The sequence below is a fragment of the Rhipicephalus microplus genome, chromosome X, assembly GCF_043290135.1.
Source record: "Rhipicephalus microplus isolate Deutch F79 chromosome X, USDA_Rmic, whole genome shotgun sequence".
NCBI lineage: Eukaryota > Metazoa > Arthropoda > Arachnida > Ixodida > Ixodidae > Rhipicephalus > Rhipicephalus microplus.
Window position 1 is genome coordinate 373,055,925 of NC_134710.1, and position 25,591 is coordinate 373,081,515.

General features: G+C 44.6%; 1 protein-coding gene across 8 annotated transcripts in view; it reads left to right on the forward strand.

The window, feature by feature from the left end:
* Positions 1-25,591, forward strand: part of LOC119161075 (uncharacterized) — a 193,920-nt gene that overhangs the window by 5,593 nt on the left and 162,736 nt on the right. For 7 of the 8 annotated variants that reach the window (XM_075879990.1, XM_075879989.1, XM_075879991.1 and 4 more), the window contains 2 exons: positions 2,499-2,636; positions 12,815-13,181. In XM_075879990.1, the coding sequence (XP_075736105.1) occupies positions 2,634-2,636; positions 12,815-13,181 (370 nt within the window). In that variant the 5' untranslated portion in view covers positions 2,499-2,633. Of the gene's footprint in view, positions 1-2,498; positions 2,642-12,814; positions 13,182-25,591 lie in introns of all 8 variants that reach the window. The other variant, XM_037413405.2, reaches the window with a different exon arrangement.

Consider the following 25,591-nt stretch of genomic DNA (forward strand, 5'->3'; position numbering starts at 1 on the left):
TGTGCCTCGCAACCCAAACTGGAGTGGTGATGATGAGTATGTACAGATGAGTAGATGGAACGCATAAATAATGCTCACAATACACACACACACAGAATTTGCAGCTACTCAAATACACCGCTGCTTCTCAAAGAAAAAGTGGACAGAGAGTAACGAAAGCGAAAGGTAGGAAGGTTAACCAAGCTCGGCTTGATTGGTTACCTTACACATGTGGTAGGGGAAAGTGGGAATAATAAATAAGATACAGAAGATAGACTTAGATAAAGAAAGAAAAAGAAATGAACAGTTAGTGAGAACACCTAACAGGAGCTGTTAGCTCATAGTCACTCGTGAAGTGCGATCACTTTCAGATAGCTCAGTAGGGCTTTCATTGCCTTGTGCTCATGTAAAAGTATTCAAACAACTAGATTGGTAATAAGTAGGATTGAACTTTAACAAAAAATATTTTAGTAATTTACATTTTGCATAACGCAGCATAAGCTTCACTAATGGTGGTGACAGATCACAAAAAATGATTGAAAAATTGGACAGAAAGAACCTCGAAGTAGGGTAGAAAATGAATAAGCAGAAGACAAAGATAATGCTGTGGAGTCTGATGAAAGAACAAGAATTTGCGATAGACAACTGGACCGTTTAACCAGTAAGAGAGTATGTTTATGAAGGTCATATATCAACTGGGGAGCCTACTTACATAAAGGAAATGCATTTAAGAAAAAAAGTGGCCTAGTATGCATATGGCAAACACTCTCTCAACTCCTGACCGGTAACTTGCTCTTATAATATAGTGGAAGCTGTTCAACTATTGTGTTCTGCCAGTTCTAGCATACGTGGCAGGAATCTGGATAACAAAAAAAAAACTAAAAAAAATGCTAAGGACCACCCAAGCATGTAATGAAACGAAAATCGACAGGGGTAAGCTTAGTGGATAGAAAAACCACAGTGGATCAGAGATCAGAGAGGAGTAACTGATATCTTAATAGATAGTAAAGGGGGAAAATAAACCTGGGCAAGTGGAGTCATGAGGGCAGAAAATATATCAGTTAGAACATTGGACTGAGAGATGAGAAGTGCTATCTAGCATATGAATGGAAGCACACATTTATCTTTTATAATTATCTCCAGGTTAATCTCTGTTCGGTCGAATGCATGTTTGCCAAAACATGATTAACATTACTTGTTGATTCCCCCAACACACGTCTGACTTCAATGCTCAAAGTTATTGACAGGGTTGCTTAAAAGTTATTGACAGAGTTGCTCTTATTGAATAACAAGTTGTTGGTGAACATGATGATCATTAAAATAACTATATTTCTTGGCGAAATGCAAATAAGCCCAAAAAACGTGGCAAGTGACTAGAAAATTCTGCAGGTGTCTCAGTGATAAAAAAAAGCCCAAATACATTTTCTATAAGCGGAATTGGCAACTCTGATGGAATGACAAAATTAAGAAGTATGCAGGCCTAAAATGGAATCGAATCGCACAAGCCAGGGTGGATTTGAGGTTTTGAGAGGCTTTGTTCAGCAGTAGACAAGCAGTAGACCAGCTGATGATAATCTCTGCTAGATTGTGGCTGCAACATAAGGCTGTGTGTGCACTGTGTTGGTTTAGCAGTTAGGGTGCTCGGCTGCTCACCCAAAGGCTGCAGGTTCGATTCTGGTCATGGCAGTCGCATTTCGATGCAGGTGAAATAGTACAGGCCCGTGTACTGTGCGATGTCAGTGCATGGTAAAGAACACGAGATGGTCCGAATTGCCAGAGTCCTACACTACGGCATCTCTCATAATCATATCGTGGTTTTGGTATGTAAAACCCAAAATATTGTTACACAAGGCGAGGTAACTTAATGTTACACAAGGCGAGGTAAATTAATGGGGGTTTTTAATGGGCCCTGAGTCCGCGATCACCGACTAATGATGATGATCACCGCCATGGCTCGTACCCACTCAGGGAGATCGCAGTGGAGGCAACGTCGTCTTCCTTCTCTGCCCACGCTTCCCTTGTTTTTCCTGGTATCAATATTATTATTGCTATTATCATCCAACATAATACTGAATCTTTGCAAGATTACACACAAAGCAAGGCTCATTTCACGGTCCTTTTTTTTTTTCTGTGCAACAGAATGGAAAATAAACTTTGATTTGATTTGATGTCCCTCCTTTTTTCGTTTAACCTGCTTACCGTGACACTTGGACCCTGCCCATACAGACAAACACATGCGCACTCCCTCTCTACAAGGTGTTTCTTTCACTCCAAGCCTCAGGATGTTTAAAAAGAGGAAGGGTGTTCTGCAAAGCAGACTTAGTACATGTTGTTCTCAGCAGACTGAATTAGTTGCTAGTATATTTGGGAGATTTATTTAGTTTATTATAATAACTCGTAATTTTGAGAAGTGCTAACCTACATTTAGGTAGGTTAGTGAGCCAATGTGAGCATGCTTAAATGACATCTAACTGCAATGTTTTTAACAGTGTACTAATTCAGTGTCATTTTTTTTTCAGCTGGGAAAGAAAGCTTGCAAAGTGTGAAATACCACATGACTACGCTGCCACCTGCATAAAAAAACCACTTATCCTATTGGAAGCAACCGTTCCACCTCTTGTCTCCTGACTGGGACCGTGTTCCTTATTTCGACAATGGTAAGGTGCGAGCACCAAGAACTTGTTGCAATTTTACAGAAAATTCCTGTACTGAATTATAGGGAGACCATTATTATCCTCATCTCTAAGCTAATGGCTAACATGCTGTTTTCACTGTAGCCTGATTTTGTAATTAGATTTTTTAGTGTTAGGTGTTGTGGGATAACTATACCCTAAAAAAAATCATAATTAAGGAGTATTTGTGCCTAATATTAATCATTGTCATCTGGCTTGCTTGCATTTCTTTCCTTTAAAACAGATGCTGTAAGATCGATTGCTACATCATGCTTGTACAGTAAAACCTCATTAATTCGAACTATATTTTGAAATACTGCTTAATTCGAAGGATTTCCGGGGTCCTGTATATTGCAATGTAAGTTTGAGTGGATAATTTCAAGTGGTGGCCGGCCCCAGTTCGGTTAATTCGAAAACTTTGGGTGCCAGTTCCAGATCCTGATTTCGCCGTGAATCGGCGGAAACAACGGCCCTTAATAGGCACAAGGCAGTTCAACGTAGCGATGCAAATGAGTGGCAGTTGAAGCACTCCAGCCTCTCTACTTCCAGCGCACACACAGACACAAAACGGTTTCGTGGTCAATCAAAACGTACGCCTGTAGAAAACGAAACATGCTTCACTGCAACTCAGTGGTGGTGCGCGGACAGCATATTGCATGTTTCTCACAACGTCAGCAAGTAACGGCTTATCCATTCTTTCTGGGAGTGTAAAGAAATTAATAAAAGACAGTTTTGGCAAAATTCGCGATGTATGCCAACCTACGATTGCCGGTTGCTTCAGCAATTCACGTCTTTGCACTGCTAGCAGAATTCTTGCCAACTCCTACTTTGAAAACTAAGTTCAAAAGTTTCAAAGATATTTTTTGCAGCCAAAACACATCGGGAATTTCATTGTACTGGCCATTAATAAATTCCTAATGATACCAGAAAGAATGTGCGAAGGGTCAGATCATGATGTACGAACGCAGCGAGGGGCAGACGATATGTTGCCCGCGTGTCACTACTGTGTTGCAGTGAAGATGTCTTGTTTTTCGCAGGTGCACATTCCAGTCGATCACGACAACATTTTTTTTTTTTTTTTTTCGGTGGCAGCAGCGGAGTTTATCATTCCTCTATGTTCGCGGCAAAATGAAGCCCAGGTATTGCTGGAAAACATAACCATTGACGCCGCAAGCTAGCCGACACAGCAAACGATGAGCACTGATTACTTTGAATAGTTCTGTTTCTTGCATCCAATTTTTTGTATGTTCTGTTCATTTGAAAACCCGCTTAATTTGAAGATTTCTCGCGGCCCAATTGACTTCGAATTAGTGAAGGTTTACTGTAGTTCGCAAGGCGTTTGTGGCTGAAACATCATGCCGGGACCACGGTGACAATGCAGAAGGAAGCAGACTAAAGCTATATTTGCATTCGCATGCACCCCAGATATCACGCAGCATGCTTTTAAAAAGAGAAGCAGTGTTATACGAAGCACACCTTATGCATATTGTTCCCACTATGCTGTAGCAGCAACTACAAATTTTTGTTAATGATGTTTAGTTTATTAGGCTTACATTTATAACTCGACAAATACTCACCTAATCATTAAAATCTCGCTGAGACAAATGCCGGCATCATCAAATCACATTTAACTACACTATTTTGGACAATGTACTAATTGTGTGTTAGCCTTTATTTTTTACCTAATTAAGGGAGCCCAAGAAATGTTGTGGGGTCTCGTTGTGGGGAGCATCATGCTCTTGTAGTGAACAGACACAGCAGACGCGGTCATACAAAACCAAAAAAAAACACGTTTATTTAACTGCCTTTAGAACGACGATATCGTCAGCCAAATTATTATACATCATTTGTGCTCAAACATGCTAGAACAACCTTACACATAATGATACAACACTCAACAGTATAAAAAACACAAGGCGGCAACGCCAACGCTTGACTCACGACTAGGGCCCCCGGCAGATGGCCCGCGGTGCTGTGCACCAGGGACCCACGCGAGAGACATCCGTTCGCGCTTACTGCCATGCGCCAAAGAAAGCAGCTTAGCTCTCTCGCGCTGCCACCAAGGCTTCCCACCAGGCGTCACCGCTGGCGCTACCGATCTAACCATGATGATGATGACAATGGTGGTGATAACAAAAGCTCGCGAGCAGAACGCCACCTACCACTGTGGCGACTCATAATACAGCTTATGTGCGAGACACGTGCAGCACGTGAGGCAAACGACTTTACAGGGGGTGTTAGCACCCCTACATCTTCCCGATTTTAATTCAAACCATATCCCGAAAAAACAGCAGCATTAAAGAAAACAGCTGCACAAACTCTTAACAAAAGATGACAACACATGTCCCTAAAGAATTTCTGTGCACCATGACACCGCTGCCGGTCGACACTGCTGCACTGTCTCTGCATTTCTGATGGAGGCGGAAATGTTGTAGGCCCGTGTGCTCAGATTTGGGTGCACGTTAAAGAACCCTTGGTGGTCGAAATTTCCGGAGCCCTGCACTACGGCGTCTCTCATAATCATATGGTGGTTTTGGGACGTCAAACCCCATATATCAATCAACCAATCAACTGCTGCACTGTCTGGCTCGACGACTTCACCTCAGTACCGATCCCACAAAGGCAATGTTTCCGTCAGCGCGAGGAACCATCACTCGTGCCAACACATCTTCTGGTTGCGACCAGCACTCACGAGGCCGCCGAAGTGCAGGCTGTTGCTCAGGTCCCAGGCATCCCCATCGCCTGATGTGTCAACCGCATTCCTGGTCAACGACCAAGACAAATGTGCAGAAGACAGCACGGGTTACATCACTCCCTCTGCGTACACTCAACACACTCGAAAGAACGATGCAGTAGGGCACAGGGAAGGGAGCTTCAGGCTCCTCGCCCACGTGGTACGACGGTCGGTACTGCTAGCAAATACATCAGCAGCGGCCGAGACGCCCAGCTAAAATGAAAACAAAGGTCGTTTTTCCTAACCCGTGCGGATAAAAAAAAAAAAAGAGGGAAGCAAAGTGCAACGCCGCAAGCCACCAAGTTGTGCCACATGGGACAAGCGGCCGCGCAGCGCCTTAGGCCTAATGAGTCACTTGACAACAACCGGCATCCACCCAGCCTAGACGCAGAAGAGGCAGCCGCAAGAAGACATCCACTCTGTAAGGTGGCCCTACTCCGCTCGCCGCACACAGCAGCTTGCCAAGCGATCGTGTCATGACGCCTCGGCGTCGAGCCGTAGACAACAGCAACGACGCCGGAGTCCCTGAGTCCAAGGAGATAGAAAAAGCTATTTACAGAAAAACGGACCACCGAGGCTTTCATACTCGCTTGCTTCGCGCCTTGCCTACAATCCACATGCTCTAAGCTTTGCTCACCCCAGGATGCAAACTGCATGGCTCTCGTCCGAACTCAACAACGTTCTTGAAAAACCAACCAAAAAAAAAAAAAACACTTGCGAGCAGGCAAAAAAAAAAAAAAAAACTCATTGTGCCAACAAGTTCAAACGCATCACAACAACTGACCTCCTTGCTCTCAACAAAGCACACCACTAATGCTAGCAATGGAAATCCCCCTCGACACCCCAGGCCTACTTTTCCCCGGCTCAAACAAAAGCTTGTACTGAACCGCAAAAACTGTCGTCCGATGCTCCAAAGGCTCCACGTTGGGCGCCAGTGGGGGGTCTCGTTGTGAGGAGCACCACGCTCTTTGAGCGAACGTACACAGCAGACGCGGTTGGACCAAACCAAACAACACACGTTTATTTCACTGCCTTTAGAACGATGATATCGTCAGCCAAATTATTATACATCATTTGTGCTCAAACATGCTAAAACAACTTACAGATAATTATGCAATACTTAACAGCATAGTGAACACAAGGCAACAGTGCCAACGCTTGACTCACCACAAGGGCCCCCGGCAGATGGCCCGTGGTGCTGCGCACCGGGGACCCACGCGAGAGACAACCGTTGGCGCCTACTGCCACACGCCAAAGAGAGCAGCTTATCTCTCTCGCGCCGCCACCAAGGCTTCCCGCCAGGCTTCTCTGCTGGCGCTATCGATATAGCCATGATAATGATGATGATGGTGGTGGTGATAAAAGCTCGCGAGCAGAACGCCACCTACCACTCAATGGTTGTGACCCTTGAAATGTGGCTTATGTGCGAGGCACATTGCCACGCAGCGCAAACAACTTTATAGGGGTGTTAGCACCCCCCCCCACAATGTAAAAATTAGGATGTGTCTATAGTCGACGACAACTTTCTGTGGCAGCAAAACCAAAGCTATGTGGGCGGAACTTATGCACATGTGATACTGTGCCAAGTAATCCACCGTGTCCGCCGGGTGTTTTGATTTGGAATTCACCAGTGCATTCCGCAACATTACATTCTCACATTGGTGCCGTGTGAGCAAAGTTAAACGTCCTTGCATGTTAGCATGCAAATAATTATCATCCGTGCGCAAGTAGCGTAGAAGTTGTGCAAACGTGAATGACATTTTTCGAAAGGGTATGCATATATATATATATATCTAATTTGCAAGAGTAGTATATCTTGCGAGTCATGAAATTTACATAGTTTGTAAGAGTGGTAAAACTTTGCAGGCAATAAATTTAAGTCATTTGCAAGAGAGGTGTAAGCTATGAGACACATTATTTATAGATTTTGCAAAAAGCAACTTATTGTTCAGCTGGTCTCGTCTGCAAAACACACAGGCTGTGTTTGAAAGGAAGTGTCATGAGGTGTAATGTTATTTTTTAATTTAAAGTAATCCAATAAAAAAGTGAAGCCCTTTCAAAAAATAGACTATTTCTTGTGGATGTCACCGTATTTAAATTCTTGGAAAACAACAACGTGCGAGATACGCACAAGCACACATCAAGGTATGATAGTTTACATTCACCGAGTTTATACTGTTGACTGTGTTTACATTAACGGGAACTCTTACATTCCACTTATGTAGCTGTCACTGTCATACCTCTTGCTTTGGAAATGTGACCTGAATAGAATTGCAAGCTGGTTGAGGTTTGCGTCGATGAGGCTTCCACATTGCCAAAAGTCCTCTTCGATCTTTTCAACATGAGTGCATGCCCGAACTAGTTATCTGGCGTTATGAGGTCAATGTTTTCGTGCCCTAGTTTTTCAATGCCGGCAAGGGTTTATGTTGCATTACTCGCAGAAATGGTATCTTTCACATGGCTCTATATATTAGTTCAATAGGTTTCAATTTGCAATGATACAGAGGAAGCCTCAAGACATCATGGCCAACAGCCTTCGCCAAAACATCCACAGGTTAGACGGAAAACATCTCTTTAAATACTGCAGCTCTGCCTTTAATTGGTCTGAGAAAAACGGGATATTCTTCTTTGTCAGTCAAGGCTGAATGTCTGCCTTTCGTGTTGTCGACGTTGGTACTTTCTCGAGGTGAACATTCATGGATAAAGAGCATTATTTATGGCTATGTCCGGCGTTGACGCAGGTTTCGTCAAGGTAGTATGTAGGTCTCGAAGTATAAACAACAAAAGTGAGGTATGTCATCGATCGCCAACACCGCATTTTCGTAATGCAGGACAAGCAATGTAACAATATGCACTGTTCAGCTGACCTAAGAATGCCCAGGCAATGAAGACATCATACAGAAAAAAAAACAAAGGAACACATGAATGCATCAGAGAAACTGCAGGGAGACGCGAGCCGCATCTCATGTCTTGCATCACACAAAGTACAGCGAAATGCAAGCCATGTCTTTGGTAGTTTCACAGCAATTTTAAAATAATTTCAGTTGCTGGGTGAATAAAAGAATCACTTATTCATTATTTTCTAACAAGATGCATCTTTCAGAATAGCTCCCATATGTGCCGTTTTCGATCGCAAAGTTGTCGAATGGTACGTAGGTACTGCCGTCGCCACACGTTGTTTCTCTCCAACGGCACGAAATTCCTCATCTGTTTGCGAAAGCAAAAGCGGATGCCAGTAAGCAGCCTTTGCATCATTCGCACACTCATTTCAGGCATATTCATGCCACTCACTGACCACATTTCGAGAGAGTTTTGCAGCAGTTGAAATTCAATTTTTCAGAAAGTACTGGTGCACTTTTTTTCGTAGAGCTGCCAGAGAGAAGCTGTCGTAAACTTTGTCTTGTTCTCCTGGTTTTCGTACATGCAGTTGTGGCTGGGAGACACAGGCGCTTTCACTTCGTTGACTTGGGCGTTACACCATTTACATCGAGCTTTATGCGGAATACACTGCATTCGCTAACGCCAATGAGTTCACTGACCTTCTGACATGCGCTTCGCACAGGCAGCTGAGAGTCTCTTCTGGTTACATGCGCGTATTCATTGTTCAGAATTGTCTTGGTCTGTATGGAGAGCTTTTCGTTTGACAATGCTTGTCATGGCTGCGAAGCTAGTGGGCTTGGGAGATGCAATGGACTTTCCTCCGTAGGCAGTGTTGAGCTGCAACTGGAAGACGCCATCTTTGTTTGAAGGTAATGTAAATGAGCAACGGAAGCAAAAAAAAAAAAAAAACCTGAGAGCATGAAATGAAAATTTCATTACTCCTCGTTAATTTTACTGGTGATTTAATAAATACCATTCATGAATAATGAAGCAGTCAATGGTAAATTTCAGTTGACCAGAACCGTATACAAATGCTTTCATTAGAGGATTGCATGCTGGGGCGCAGTAAAACAAGTGTGACTTGCTTCCGTAGCCTAGGCCTTGGTGCCACAGAAAGTTGTCGCCGAGTATAGATTGCCGCATGCGTCAGGAAACAGCGCCCTCAAATGAGATCACTGTGAGGTAGCCATTTAAGACTACGCTCCCTCCTTTTGTGGGTGATAGTGTTGTCACGTGTTTTTATACTTTGCATGCTTTATCAGTTAGAAAAAATGGGCATATAGTTAGTACATTGCTCAAAATAGCTCGGTCAGATATGTCATTTAAAAATGCCTACATACGCCTCATTGACATTTTAATGATTAGGTGGTGGGTACTTGTTGAAATATAAAAATAATTGAGACTAACTAAACCTCAATAATGAAAAATAAGTAGAGGCTACTACAGTATATTGGGAACAGTATGCACTTAGGTGTTCTTCCAAGTAATAACGTTTCCCTTTTTAAAAATCATGCTGCGTGATATTTGGCATACCCTGGGGGCTATTTTTAAGCAATTTGTAACAGCTCGAAGGAGGGATCGAACAGAATAATGAGAGGGAGCAAACATCCAATAGGCGAGCTGAAAGAACTCAGAAATGCTTAGAACGCATTGTCACTAATCTCTTTATTGGTAAGGCAATCGCCGGGCAGATTCTAAGGGCCAATTTATCGGACCTCTAAAACGCACCACGAAAGCTTGGACAATCGAGGGTAGACCACTTTAGTGTGCCAGCGAATGCTGGCTGAAATTCAAAGACCGAGTCAGAGCCAAGAACTGACAACAAAAATAAAATACTATATTCTTAGTTAAGACAGTATAATCATTACATAAACATCTGCATACACACACACTTGTATAGTAAATTCAAGTATTTAACAACTCTCATGATATTCAGGACCATGGAAAGAATCAAACCAATCGCACCACACGTGCAATCTAATGCATTACAAAATCTTCCGAACACTTAAAGTGTTGAAATCTTCACTGATCATGCCCAGTCCACAAGTTCTTGAAAAATGTCCCGAAAGTTTTTTTTTTTTTTTCGAGGAGATCATCCGTGATGACTCCAGCACTGATTGTCGTTGTTTCCTTCGTTGCCGGTCTGTTACACGATTCATGTGCCGCTTCACCGACAGTTCTGACTCCCCATTGCTGCCTGCTTATATCAGGCCGCGGTCGAATTCAAGAATATTCCACACCACTCACGTGTGCGCAGACAGACACCTGCCAGTGGCAGTCGCATTTGCTTCTCGAATCCTCTTGGTGTTACTCGGTGTTTGCTTTCACGGCATTGTGGAGAAGCGACCATTGCTGGCGCCTTGAATCGGGGCGAGGTATCGGCAGGTGCCATCTGTTTTGACCTGCTTTTGAGGGTGGTTTCAGTGCTCGTTTGTGACACTCGTAAAGGAATACAGAATTATTATTATAGCTGAACATTGATAATGACAGGCATTGTTTTTCAAAGCTGGAGATTGAAGGGCGGCACGACTTCAACAATTTGTGTTAATGCATTGAGTGGACGCTAGGGGGTGTCGCAATTTGGCGAGTCGTTCAGTGGTCATTTTCCTAAACAATTGGCGCACAATTGGGGTAAGCCAGGCACAAAACGGGCTAATTTGGTTTTCTGGGCTTAAGCACTTACTTTACGGTCCACTCCACATCGTCTGGAGGTCGTTTTGAATCCATTATATCTACAGAACAGAGCCTCTGCCCGTTCCATGACACATTCCCTTTTATCTGCATCGTAACTGCCTAGCCAAAGTATTTTCTGTAAAAATACATTTATTTACATCTCACGAAAATTGACTATTTGATCTCTGAAGTTGTCACAGTTCACAGGCGTTTCAAAATGGAGAAAAACTGAGATTGAAGGCACGAAACCTCGTCTGTTGCTAGTGGGACTCATGCTTGATTGATGATGATAGTAAAAGAGGCCATCGTTTTTCCAAGTTTTTTTCTTGTTTGATTTTTTCTGATATCGCACAAGGGAAGCCTGTTCAGTCATCTGTTATGGACCCCGGTGGTGAAAGAGAACTACCCTACTGCCACTGCCATTGTGATCTGATCACGGCTTTTGCTGTAAAATTTGAAAGCGCTATGGCATCTAGGGGGCATTGCCACACTTTTCACACCCGTGGTGGCTCTCGCTTTTTTTTCTTCCTTGTTGCATACTTGATGCTGCCTTGAAGGAATTTGGCCTGGCAAAAGAGCCTGTTGAGTCACTTAAAGGTTCTAGGCACCACCATTCCTTCTTTCACTGGTGAGAAAGAAACACCAAAATGAAAAAAAAAAAGTCGCCACAGTTCCATCAGCCAACACAACTCCTGCCATCATGCTTGCGATGTGCTCTAGGGTAAGGAAAAAAAAACAAAGACAACACATAGTGATGTGCAAATTCTCAGAAGGTATAGTTTATGGCCTTCTCCTCTCCTGCAATAGGAAGTATATAGGCCAGACCATGAGGTGCATTAATGAGAGACTAAAAGAGCATAATTATACTGTGTCACTTCTAATGCACCCTGGCCAGTTGGCTTCCAACTGTGCAGAATTTATGTGCACAGCGATTTTTTCCGGCACGAATGTTTTGGCGCTTTTTTGATCAGAAAGAGAAATCACAGAAGCTGTTTACATGCCTATCAGTGAAAGGTGCATTAGTACTCCCTCAATTGCTCTCTCTCGGGAAGAAATCAGCTTTTTGAAGGAAACCGTATCGCTGCATACGCTATTCTTTACACGTTTCAGTAAAATTCTTTGATGCCCGGATATGTTTTCTTTTTTGTGTTCTGTTTTCTAGCACTGAATTTCCCTCCCCTCTTTTAATTTTTACCTGTACACAAGGCTTTTTACGATCAAAATAAAGTAGTTGTTAGTTTTGGCATAACTCTGTGTCATCTCTGGTTTTTTTCCTTACCCTGCAACGCATCAGAAGCATAAAAATGTACCAGCTAGCCCCCAAGCCGCCTTATTAACTCCTACTACCTGCCATCTGTATATATATATATATATATATATATATATATATATATATATAGTTATAACGTGTCAGCAGAAAGCATAGGACTGGGTTAATTAGCAGAACATGAGGCTGCAGTAGGCATAGGCTGGCTGCTGTTGCTGCTGCTAATGATGTAGTTGATATGCCTAGTCAGCCCTTGGAATAACTACAACTACTTAATGTACACAAGGACATTGATCTACATTGTAATGCTTGTCGCCAATCAAAAAAGAATGCTGCAAATGCAGCTACTCGGTGGCTCCTTCAGATCACAGATTCCCTCAGTGTGTGGGATCTGCTGGAATTTCAGTTGTAACAGGGAATAATCACTCATTATGGGTACATCTGCAGTGGCGTACTGATTTGATGAGTTGTTTTTATTAATTTTTTTTGTATGCAGAAATGCACGCTGCTGCTAGACCTTCTTGTTGGTGTGTCTGCATAGCTTTTATTATAGTCTCGCTCGTACATGTCATCTCACTAACTGAAATTGTGTTGTCACTTCATGTGCAGGGTAACGGAAGTGATGAAATGCAGTTCAGGGAACTGCTGGGCAAGCTGGAAGCACTGTGGACAACAGAAAAGTTCTGCGAAAAACAAGATGACGTATGGCGCCTACTCAAGCGGGATGTCCCTCGAAGATCCAGGTTCACCTGTGACACGGTTCACGACTTGCTTGACATTCTCACTGACCGTGAGGTTATCACACCACAGGAAACAGTGCTCTTGAAGCGGCTCGCTGCTGTATTCTCAGTCCAAGAGGCCTCAGAGCATATTCAAGCATTTAGGAAAATACCGTTGGACCAGGACACCTGCAGCTTATGTTCTGCACCGTGTCAGGCACCGTTGCTGTATCGCACACCTGTTCAGGAAATCACTGGTGAGACATTCCCTATGATTTCACTCTCTTGGTGATCTTTGTTCATACTAGATAAATGTTAGCAACTTTTACAGCAACAAGTTTACAGGATTTCTCACGCACTGTTCGCGGAGACACTATAGCTGCCGATGCGACAAAAAAGAAATTGTAGAAGATGGCGTTCAGTCATCATAATGCAAAAATCACTGTTTCATGTGACCGTGCGAGCAATATTGACATGCATTGGGAACTGATCATCTAAATGTTGCGAGATGTGTAGCCTCATAATGGCTGATTCAGTGTAACACATGTTTTTAGAACATTGCTGTTGCATGAGCCTTCTACAAAAGTGGAAATGGCTGGCAGAGCCAAGTGCAGAAAACTGTTTCATTAGTTCAATATGTCATAAAGCTACTTTACGGTCTGAGATGATGTTAACAGGTAGTCTTAAACCACTTTTCTGATTAGTTATTGAATGACCTGATCATGGAAGTTTATTGCCTCGCAAATCATTTACAGCAAAAATTTCTTAAATCCCTCAAGAACCAACGGAATTGCAAGAATCAGTCATACGCTTTGAATGCCTCCGCTCTTCTGATGTCTCGACGAGTGCATTAAAAGCTGCACAAGGAAGGCGGAAAGATGTCACAACGTTGGTGTAATGACGAAAGGTCGACAAATTCACTCACGAGTTGACTCACTTAGGCTCACTAATACTCAGATAGAGCTGCGAGTCTGAGTGAATACGAGTGAAGAAAATTTTCGTGTGAGTCCAAAGTGCAAGATATACAGTTAAACGTGGTTTTAATGAAATTAATAAATTCCTGGAAAAATTAGTTATAAAGAGGTTTTTGTTATATGCAGGTATGGTACGAAAATTTGGAAAATAAATGCACAAATTAAACAAAAAAGGGACTGAAGGCAGAGCTAACCCCAAACACTCATTTTACAGTAAAAAACTGCGTTATTATTGCGATAGCAATTACATGGACACTCTCGGCTGGTTCTTGCTGTCACCGCCATGTTCCGCAGCAAGTCCAAATTGACTACATGTCCCCGCACATTGTAACTTTTACTAGCGGGTAAAAGCGTGAGCGCTGGTGAAGCAGAGATCAAATGAGTCAGCCTATCCCTATCGCCTGCAAAGTGCATAACGTTTCCCGCGTGTTCGAACTGCCATCGAATGCTCAAACAGAAAGTAAACCACCTGCCCTAGACAAGCATGAAACAATGTGGGTAGGGGGGGAATCGCTTGAGTAGCAATAATGAGCTCGCTGGCGCCCTTGCTATCTTGGCGAGTATCAGTGTGGTTTTAACGCGAAGGGACTGTGTGAAAAGAGCAAACGCAATCGTTCCAGTCAAAGTCGAAGACGAAGACGTGCAATTCTCCCCACCGAAGGATAAGCGCGCGCACACAAACATCTAACCCCCCTCTCCTCTCTCCGCATTATCGGGGCAAAGTACATGTGGGAGATAAGCGCCCATCGGCACATCCCGACAAGATGAGCGCCGAGTGCGGGCGGCCTTTGTTTTTTCTTCAGTTTTCATATATATATATAGTATACATATACTATACATATACGGTGAATGAAGGCGGCGGTTGCAAAAATACAGCCGAAACTGCCCATATACATAATTGCTATCGGAATAAAAAAAAAGCAAAGCTGAACGTCCTCGGGGGACACACCATGCGCGCGGACTGAAACTATACACGTGTGCACGGCATCGAAAACAAAGAGCAAACGACACAGACACGGTTAAAAGTATTCAGTAAAATGCTCTCCATATTCATCGCGGCCCCTACATGTGTGATGCTAACTAAATGTGTGGCACTGCCAACGGGCAAAGTAGTTTTTTTTTTTTTTGGTTTGGAGCGGGGGCACACTCGCGCATGCGACCGCGGCGGCGAGAAAGGGGGCAACGCCGGCTCGTAAGATGCAGACCCGCCTCACGCAGACCCGGCCCGCGTGCCTACCGCTTCGCGGCCTGCGTGCCTACCGCTTCGCGCCTCGGCGCCGCCGGAAGATGCATGCTCGTACCAAAATGCCGAAATGCGCAGCAAAATTCCAAGATTGTCCGTGGGGAAGATTCGTTATATCAAGGTTGTCTCCCGCATTACTTTGTTACATAGAGGTCGCAAATACATGTGCTCCTATGGAGCGACGGTTGAGAATGCAAAAATTTCGTTATATCCAGGAATTCATTATTTGTAGGTTCATTATAAGTAGGTTTAACTGTATTTCGTGAGTGAGTCTGAGTCAGCGCCACATTTTTTTCGCCGACCAGTGGACCTATCTACTAAGCTTCAGCATTACTTTCAGTCTTATTTGTATTATCTTTTATACTCGCGTCTACTCACACTCATTTCGAAGTGGTTTTGTTCATACATGACTTTAATATTTATTGATAAGAGGCATGAATTATATAGGAGGGTGTCTTGACCTCCACCGTCAACTCTTTCGGGGAAGTTCATGGTAGATAAAATTTTAAAGCATATGTGATTATGTTTTCCGGCTGTTGACCCAAAGGTCGCGGGTTCAATCCCAGCCGTGGCGGTTGCATTTCGAAGGAAACCAACTTGTAGAGGGCCGTGTGCTATGCGATGTCAGTGCACATTGTAGAAGAGCAGATGGTCGAAATTTTCGGAGCCCTCCACTACGGCATTTCTCTTAACCATATCCTGGATTCGGTGCGTAAAATTCCAGATATTATATTGATTTTATTTGTAATGAATTCCAACTTGCTCATCATTTTGTACATGTACCACTGCTCTTCAAAAGCATGGAGTAATTTATTGCATAAAGGTCACTTTGCATGCCCCCATCGCATCAGTACGTACCATTCTTGCTCACTATAATACATTTTATTGCCTTTTTAAAGAAGTGCTTCAAGTTAGAAAGAATAATTTTACAAAAACTATGAATTTATTAATACCCTCACACAATTAATAATTATTGTACATTTCGTTGACTAGTCTACGAGATTTATAATCTGCCTTTTAAAAAAAACTGATGAAATGGCATCATTCTGAAAACTATTTAAAATTTGTTGCCCGCACGGGCGTGCAAGCAGGCATTTGGCGAGTGGCGTCTCCACGGATCCGAGCCAACGGGGAGGTTTCGACCTCCTCTCAAACTTCGCCATGCGCGGCTTAGCAGTGTCTGCGGAAAGGGGGATCCTGAAGGTTAAGCCGATGCCGGGTGTTCGGGTTCGGACCTTTAAGGAGAGATGCGAGTCGAAAAATAGCGTTTTTAGCGAAATTTCTCGTATTTCTGATTTTTATTGCATTGTAATCTTCAAACCTTCTACTTTTATCTGTGAAAATTTCAAAACTAAATTCGAACCGCAAAATACAAAAAAGCGTGTATGAAGGCATCGCGGTGGCTCAAAATTTCGTGAATTTGCGCCGATATTGGCCATCTTTGACTGCGTGCTGCTCCCCGTCGCAGTGCCGCCCGCCATCGCGATCGGTTGGGAAAGTTGCGTCCGGCCTTCTTCTTACAGCTCCGACGACCGCCAATTTCGTATGTGGGCAAAAAAAATTAAAAACGAGGCCTTTTTATCACGTGGTTTGAGCGGTTTGAAACGCGCGGCACCCTAAGCCACATCGCCATTGGCTACCGAGTCATTGTCAGCTGTGTTGGTGGCGGCCATCGGCATTAGGTTCGTCTGCTTTTCTGCGCGTCTACGCATATTTTCACGATGACAAGCCCGAAAAAGTGCAACGTGAGTCCGCAGAAGTTTCGAACGAAGCACAAGTTCAAGGGAAGGCGGCGTAAAGCGCTCCGAACGACGGCGACGAACGAGAACGCGCCTACGTGTGCTAGGCCTGACGGCGGCATCGACGAGTGCGCGAGCGACAGTGGCTGCGATGAAGAGATTGACGCTGCGCTTTCTTTCGTCAGTGATTTGGAAAAGAAGCTCGGCTTCTTCGAAAAGACTAAAAACAGCGCGATGAGGTTTGTGCAAAGACAGTTTTGTGCGACACCCTCTTGCTGACGGCACTTGTGGCAGGTGCAGCATGCCCTGCGTGTGGTATTCAAAAACTTGCCATTCGGAAGCCGGCAGAAAAGCGCAAGGGACTTTCGTCGCTCCTCGAACTTCATTGCGAAAACGGCGAATGCTCAGCGACTGTTCTTTCGTGCTCCTATACGTCACGGCGTGTTACGGCGGACGGCAGCAGCCGAGTGAGCCAACGGTACGACAGTGGGAACTCCCGAGATAGTTTCGCTGTAAATGTGAAGGCGGTGGTGGCTGCACGCGCTGTCGGCATTGGGCATGAGCAATTGTCGAGATTTTGCTCCATTATTGGACTCCCAAAGCCAATGCACCACCAAGGTTTTTTTCGATAGCAAAGAAGGTGCACACTGCTGCCATGGCAGCTGTGAGTGAAAACTTGCGCTGATCCAGAGAGTTGACGAAAGAAGTAGCAGGCGAAACTGATGTGGCTGTTATGTTCGACGGCACTTGGCAGAAGAGGGGCCACAAAAGCCACAACGGGATTGGCGCAGTTATCTCCTTAGATACTGGCCTCTGCTTAGACTTCGAGGTCATATCAAATTACTGCCTGACATGCAGTAGGCACAAGGATATGGGCCCAGACGAAGATGTGTGGCAGGCATTCCATGGCCCAGTCTGTGAAAAAAATGCAGACTGTTCCTCCCATGCCATGGAAACAGAGGCTGCAATGCGCATTTGGCAGAGAACATTGACTTATGACCCCCCACTGCATTTCATGACATTCTTGAGTGACGGTGACAGCAAAGCATATAGTGCAGTTGCAGAGTCAAAAGTCTATGGTGCTGTCAATATAGAAAAAGAAGACTGCACTAATCATGTGGCTAAGAGACTTGGCACCGCGCTACAGAAGCTGCATGTGCCATTACCACGAGGGCAGAAAATGAAAGAGCCAGCCATTCAGAAGCTCCAAACATACTATCACATTGCCATAACAAGCAACAGGGGGAGTGTACGGGATATGTACACTGCAGTATCGGCTTCGTACTTCCACTCATGCTCTACTGACAATGCTGGCAGCCACAAGTTTTGCCCTGCAGGAACAGAGTCGTGGTGCAAATATCAACGCGCTGAAGCACTTGGTGAACCTGCACCGCGCCACACACCTCTCCTGACAAAAGCACAGGGATTGGCTGTTTTGCCCATTTATAAGTGGCTAACGGATGAGAAGCTCCTTGCTCGATGCATCAAAGGGAAAACCCAGAACGCATCGGAATCCCTGAACAGCAAAATTTGGCTACTTTGCCCCAAGACTAAGTTTGTCTCCCGAACGGTTGTCGAGACTGCCGCAGCTATGGCAATCCTGTGGTTCAACAAGCGTCATGCTACTTTCGAGCACATCCTGGAAGAGCTCAACATACTGCCATCTAGAGATCTAGTTACTTTCAGTGATTCCCGCGATGCGAGGCGCATCAAGAGAATGTCCGAGCAACTGACAGCAGAAGCAAGGGCCCACCGTCGTCGTGGAGTGAAAAGGACACGGCTAGAAGAGAGTGCTCCCAAGGACTGTGAGGGCACAACCTATGCTGCAGGACAGTTCTAGTAACTTGCAGTGCTTTTCAAAGTTCTATTGAACATTATGGCCAAAGATTATGCATTTCTAACAACTCTGTGATAAAAAAAAAGGTTTCAAACTTTCAAATGCGTTTTTCTCCTTTTGCAGTTTTGTGTGATGTGTGCTTCTTATACACGCTAGTTCGTATACTTAGAATTCTCATACCTCTATGAAATTTTGCACATAGCATGATGAAGGCCCATAGAGTGCAAGTATCTATTCAGGTTGTCAGTGCTGCTTGATTATGTTTTTCAAAAATTACATAACATTGAAAGCCCTTGGCAACTAGAGCCATAGTAAACTTTTCTATTTTATTATTGTATTTCACCTTTTTACGCACAAAATTTATATAGTTCTTTGCACTCTACAGTTCCAAAGGATCATAGTCAGCTATATCTGCATGCTTTATCTCAAATTTTTATAGGTCAAAATTGTTGCATAACAATGGCCATAATTTTGCAGTATCTGACCTGCAGAAAGAAAACCAAGCAATCTATATGAAAATAAATGACATATCTGAAAAGAGGAGAAAGAACTCTATTAGCATGCCAATTTGTGTTAAATTCAGACTCTTATTAAAGAAAATCGTTTTTCGAGTAGCATCTCCCCTTAAGCCCCCCCCCCCCCCCCGGCAGAGGCGATACACCCCTTTGGCCCCAGCTTCACGTAGACTTCACCCCTGGGCTGACCCGCCCAGAGGAAACTGGCAGTCGCCTTTTCCTATCTCTTTCTCTCCATACATATAGCTTCGTTTTTTTCCCCTGTTTTACTCTTTCCTGTCTTCTTCTCTCATTTAATTCTAGTTTTTCCCTGTAGCAAAGGTTAACCCTGTGTAGTTGCTCAACCTAGGGCAGTTATATTTCGTTATAGCGGCAATCATGGCTGGTTACTCCATGTGTTTGTTAATCAACTTTGTAGCGTCCCCTTGTTGGGCTACGTGGTGGGTGGCCACAAAACTTTTTATGGCAAACTCTTTTCCTGCCTTACCTGATCGCCACCCGAAAAGATGGCGCACCGATGGACTGTACTATTTTGTCCAACCCAAAGAGTCTTTCCCTAAGTACCCCATGATCCACATCCAACATGAAACAAAGACAGTTCGAATAATCTCACCGTTCCTTTTGTCAAAATCTCTCGCAGAGGCGGCATCGCCTCTGCGAGAGATTTTCCCGCCTACTCAAGATTATGCCCTTCGTGGAAAAAAAAAGGAAATAATACAACTAAAAATGAAATTTAACTTGTCTTTCCAAGAGGCATGCGAACGTTTCTTCCTGGACAACTCGTCTTTTTCCTCTTTCACCGATGTGACCACACGGGGCGCTGCGCCACACTTTTCCGTGCCCACAAGTTTCACACAGAGTGTGACTGTGGTCGCGCCGCCCCCAGCTGGAGCAGCCTGTACTGCTTCACCACCTGAAAAACAGGGCCGGTAGACACCTGTGTTCGCTGGACCCCCGGCCACTGCAAACGCAGTCAAGTCTGAAACCACTGCGAATGTGCCTGCTGGGTAGGCACTATCCACCACCTCACAAGAGGTGATAGATACAAGTCCCACTCCTGCGGCGCCTCATACGCTGAAGGATAGGCGCAACTGCTAAATCTATAACAGTTGCATCTGTTTCTGAGTGCACTGATACATAATGAAGGACCCCCACCGGTTCCTAGGTGGAAGATAGAGAAGGCCGATTGGGAACTGTTTCATAAAGCTGCTCACTTAAGTTGATCGGATATGTGGGGTTTAAACATAGGTGCAGCTCTAGACTATTTCACAGCTGTGCTTATTGATGCTGCAACAAAGTGTATCCCACAATCCAGATGGTTCGCCAAACGACGTGATCTGTGGTGGAATACAGAGTGTGGAGATGCACATAAAAAACAAAACAAAGCATGGAGGTCACTTCGGGACTCACCGAAAGCCGAAAATCTTGATAACTTTAGGGCCATTAAGTCTCAAGAAAGAAGAGTGCGCCGACAGGCTAGGCAGGAGAGCTGGCAGAAATTCTTAACAGGCATTAATTCGTATACAGATGCAGCTATAGTTTGGAACACGGTTAGTAAAGTTGCAGGAAAACAAGCACATTCACTCCCACTTGTAAACACACAGGGTGACAGCTTGGAAGACTAGGCAAACTCCACCGCGGCACACTTCAAGGAAGGTTTCCAGCTCATCGATACCGCCGGGTTTCATCGATACAAGGCCAGAATAGAAAAAAAAACTACAGCGCAAATCCACAACCCACAAGGCATACAATGCACCTTTCTGTTTAGGTGAGGTACAAACCTCACTAAACTGCTGCAATAAGTCTGCCCCAGGCTTCGACTGTGCATCATATCAAATGTTGAAACACCCGCCCACTGAAACCCAAAAAGCTCTTCCTCTCTCTGTATAAGGCTGTATGGTTTTCCGGCGAGGTCTCCTCGAGCAGGAAAGAAGCCATAGTTATTCCTATCTTAAAACAAGGTAAGGACACGTCCTCAGTTTCAAGCTACAGGCCAATAGCATTAACTAGTTGTCTTTGCAAGGTCTTCGAAAATGATAAACAGGCGACTCATGCTCTTCCTTGAGACTAATAGCCTACGTGACCCATGGCGGTGTTGGTTTCGAGAGGCTAGGTCCACCACTGACCACTTTGTCTGTACCGAGACAAAAATTCGTAATGCCTTCGCTCATAAGTCATTTTTTTGTGTTCCTCGATATGGAGAAGGCCTATGATACTACGTGGCACTTTGGCATACTGAGAGACCTTTCACACTTCAATGTGCGGGGTAGAATGTTGAACATAATCGAAAGCTACTTGACCAATCGCACATTCCGTGTTCGATTAGGCAGTGTTTTGTTGTGAACATTTGTCCAGAAAACAGGAGTGCCGCAAGGAGCTGTATTGAGTTGCGCTCTTTTCAATGTCAAAATGAACTCCTTGCGCCTCGTTATCCCACGCAATATGTTTTACTGCTCATATGTCGATGATGTACAGGTTGTTTTCGAATTGTGCCATCTTTCAATTTACGAGCGTCAGGTCCTTCTAGGTTTGAACAAAGTTTTTGAATGGACATCTGAGAATGGTTTTTAACTGAACATGCAATAAAGCACTTGCATCTGGTTCTGCCGAAAAAGGGGCATTCATCCCGATCCCGATATTGACCTGTATGGTCAACGTCTTTCTATATAGACTGAGCATAAAATTTTTGGTCTAATATTAGACACAAAACTAACCTTCATACCCCACATCAAGTATTTAAAGAACAGGTGAATAAAAATAATGAATATTTTGAAAGTGTTGTCCCACGCTACATGGGGTAGTGGCAGGAAATGCCTAATGAACTTGTATAAAAGCCTCGTACGTACGCGCCTAGACTAGGTGCTTTAACGCACCAGCCTGCGGCACCATCAGCCTTACAGATACTCGACCCTGTCCACTATCTAGGTATTTGCCTTCCTACGGGTGCTTTTTGAACTAGCCCAGTATTGAGCCTGTCATCATCATCATCAGCCTGACTACGTCCACTGCAGGACAAAGGCTTCTCCCATGTTTCGCCAGTTAAGGGGAGATGCTACTCGAAAAACGATTTTCTTTAATAAGAGTCTGAATTTAACACAAATTGGCATGCTAATAGGGTTTTTTCTCCTCTTTTCAAATATGTCATTTTTTTCATGTAGATTGCTTGGTTTTCTTTCTGCAGGTCAGATACTGCAAAATTATGGCCATTGTTATGCAACAATTCTGACCTATAAAAATTTGAGATAAAGCATGCAGATATAGCTGGCTATAATCCTTTGGAACTGTAGAGTGCAAAAAACTATATAAATTTTGTGTATAAAGGTGAAATGCAATAATAAAATAGAAAAATTTACTATGGCTCTAGTTGCCAAGGGCTTTCAATGTTATGTAATTTTAAAAACATAATCAAGCAGCACTCACAATTTGAATAGATACTTGCACTCTATGGGCCTTCATCATGCTATGTGCAAAATTTCATAGAGGTATGAGAATTCTAAGTATACGAACTAGCGTGTATAAGAAGCACAGATCACACAAAACTGCAAAAGGAGAAAAACGCATTTTAAAGTTTGAAACCTTTTTTTTTATCACAGAGCTGTTAGAAATGCATAATCTTTGGCCATAATGTTCAACAGAACTTTGAAAAGCACTGCAAGTTACTAGAACTGTCCTGCAGCATAGGTTGTGCCCTCACGGTCCTTGCGAGCACTCTCTTCTAGCCGTGCCCTTTTCACTCCACGACGACGGTGGGCCCTTGCTTCTGCTGTCAGACGCTCGGACATTCTCTTGATGTGCCTCGCATCGCGGGAATCCTCGGTGGTGCATTGGTTTTGGGAGTCCAATAATGGAGCAAAATCTCGACAATTGCTCATGCACAATGCCGACAGCGCGTGCAGCCACCACCGCCTTCACATTTACAGCGAAACTATCTCAGGAGCTCCCACTGTCGTACCGTTGGCTCACTCGGCTGCTGCCGTCCGCCGTAACATGCAGTGACGTATAGGAGCACGAAAGAACAGTCGCTGAGCATTCGCTGTTTTTGCAATGAAGTTCGAGGAGCGACGAAAGTCCCTTGCGCTTTTCTGCCGGCTCCCGAACGGCAAGTTTTTGAATACCGCAAGCAGGGCATGCCGCACCTGCCACAAGTGCCGTCAGCAAGAGGGTGTCGCACAAAACTGTCGTTGCACAAACCTCATTGCGCTGTCTTTCGTCTTTTTCGAAGAAGCCGAGCTTCTTTTCCGAAGCACTGACGAAAGAAAGCGCAGCGTCAATCCCTTCATCGCAGCCACTGTCGCTCGCGCACTCGTCGATGCCGCCGTCAGGCCTAGCACACGTAGGCGCGTTCTCGTTCGTCGCCGTCGTTCGGGGCGCTTTGCGCCGCCTTCCCTTAAACTTGTGCTTCGTTCGAAACTTCTGCGGTCTCACGTTGCACTTTTTCGGTCTTGTCATCGCGGAAATATGCGTAGACGTGCAGAAAAGCGGACGGACCAAATGCCGATGGCCGCCACCAACACAGCTGACAATGACCCGGTAGCCAATGGCGATGCGGCTTAGGGTGCCGCGCGTTTCAAACCGCTCAAACCATGTGATAAAAAGGCCTCGTTTTTTATTTTTTTTTTGCCCACGTATGAAACTGGCGGTTGTCGGAGCTGTAAAAAGAAGGCCGGACGCAACTTTCCCAACCGATCGCGATGGCGGGCGGCACTGCGACGGGGAGCAGCGGGCAGTCAAAGATGGCCAATATCGACGCAAATTCACGAAATTTTGAGCCACCGCGATGCCTTCATACACATTTTTTTGCATTTTGCGGTTCGAATTTAGTTTTGAAATTTTGACAGATGAAAGAAGAAGGTTTGAAAATTACAATGCAATAAAGATCAGAAATACGAGAAATTTCGCTAAAAACGCGATTTTTCGACTCGCATCTCCCCTTAACCCGGTCCTGTGCTTGCTGCTCCCAATTTATACCCGCAAACTTCTTAATCTCATCTGCCCACCTAACCTTCTGTCTCCCCCTAACTCGCTTGCCTTCTCTGGGAATCCAGTCAGTTACCCTTAATGACCAGCGGTTATCCTGTCTACGCGCTACATGCCCGGCCCATGTCCATTTTCTTTTCCTGATTTCAACTATGATATCCTTAACCTCCGTTTGTTTTCTAATCCACTCTACTCTCTTCTTGTCTGTTAAGGTTACACCTACCATTTTTCTTTCCATTGCTCGCTGCGTCGTCCTCAATTTAAGCTGAACCCTCTTTGTAAGGCTCCAGGTTTCTGCTGCGTAGCTAAGTACCGGCAAGATACAACTGTTATACACCTTCCTCTTAAGGGATAGTGGCAATCTACCTGTCATAATTTGAGAGTGCTTGCCAATTGTGCTCCACCCCATTCTTAATCTTCTAGTTACTTCAATCTCGTGGTTTGGCTCCGCGAACCACGGTATTGAGCGAACCACGGTGTTGGAAAAGAAAAGGAATAAAGGTGTGTAGGCTAGTACTGCAAAAGAAGAAAAAGAAGTTGAAAACGAGAAACGGCGTTTGGTCTGGTTTCTTCGCCGATCGGTAGTTTTCCTTTACATCGTGGTGCCGAAACCCCTCATGCGGACACGTCTCCTTCATCGCACGACTCGAAGGGGACTTTCTACTTGACCGCGTCGTTTCGCAGGCGGCGAAGACTGCAACGAATCGTTCCTGATCGGCGTAAGCCGGACTAGACTCCAGCACCGGATCTGATGGATCGCCTCAAGACCAAGCGCTCCACTCGACGAGCCCAGAACACCAAGCTCCTGCAAGAAGCAAGGTCACTGCTAATTGACCCTACCGCGGACAAGCCCAAACTCACAGGTATTTATGACCGTTTGTCAGCGAGCAACAACGAGCTCTCGAAGATCAATGATGCACTCGAGGAGCACGTAGCGGACGAGGAGCTCGAAACTGAGTATATCGCGGCAGCAGAGTATAACGAGAAAGCTATAAGCATACTCGCTGATATTCGCTGCAAGATAGACGGTTTGCGACATGGAGACAATACAGAAGCGGCTGCTCCTGAGAACGCAAACACATCACCTTTTGACGTGCCAACCGCAATTGGCCCAAGGCTGCCGAACCTTGGCATGCCAACATTTAGAGGTGATATACATGAATGGTCGGCTTTCTGGATGCAGTTTGAGCAAACTGTCCACCTGAACAACGCTTTGTCAACAACGACGAAGTTCTTCTATTTACGTAATTATCTTGCGGGTGAAGCGGCAGCTGCGATATATGGTTTTCCAACTTCCGAAGCCTGTTGTGCAGACGCCATCGAGTTATTGAACTAACGCTGTGGAGATCGAAAACGCATCGAGCAACACCACCTAGCAGCGC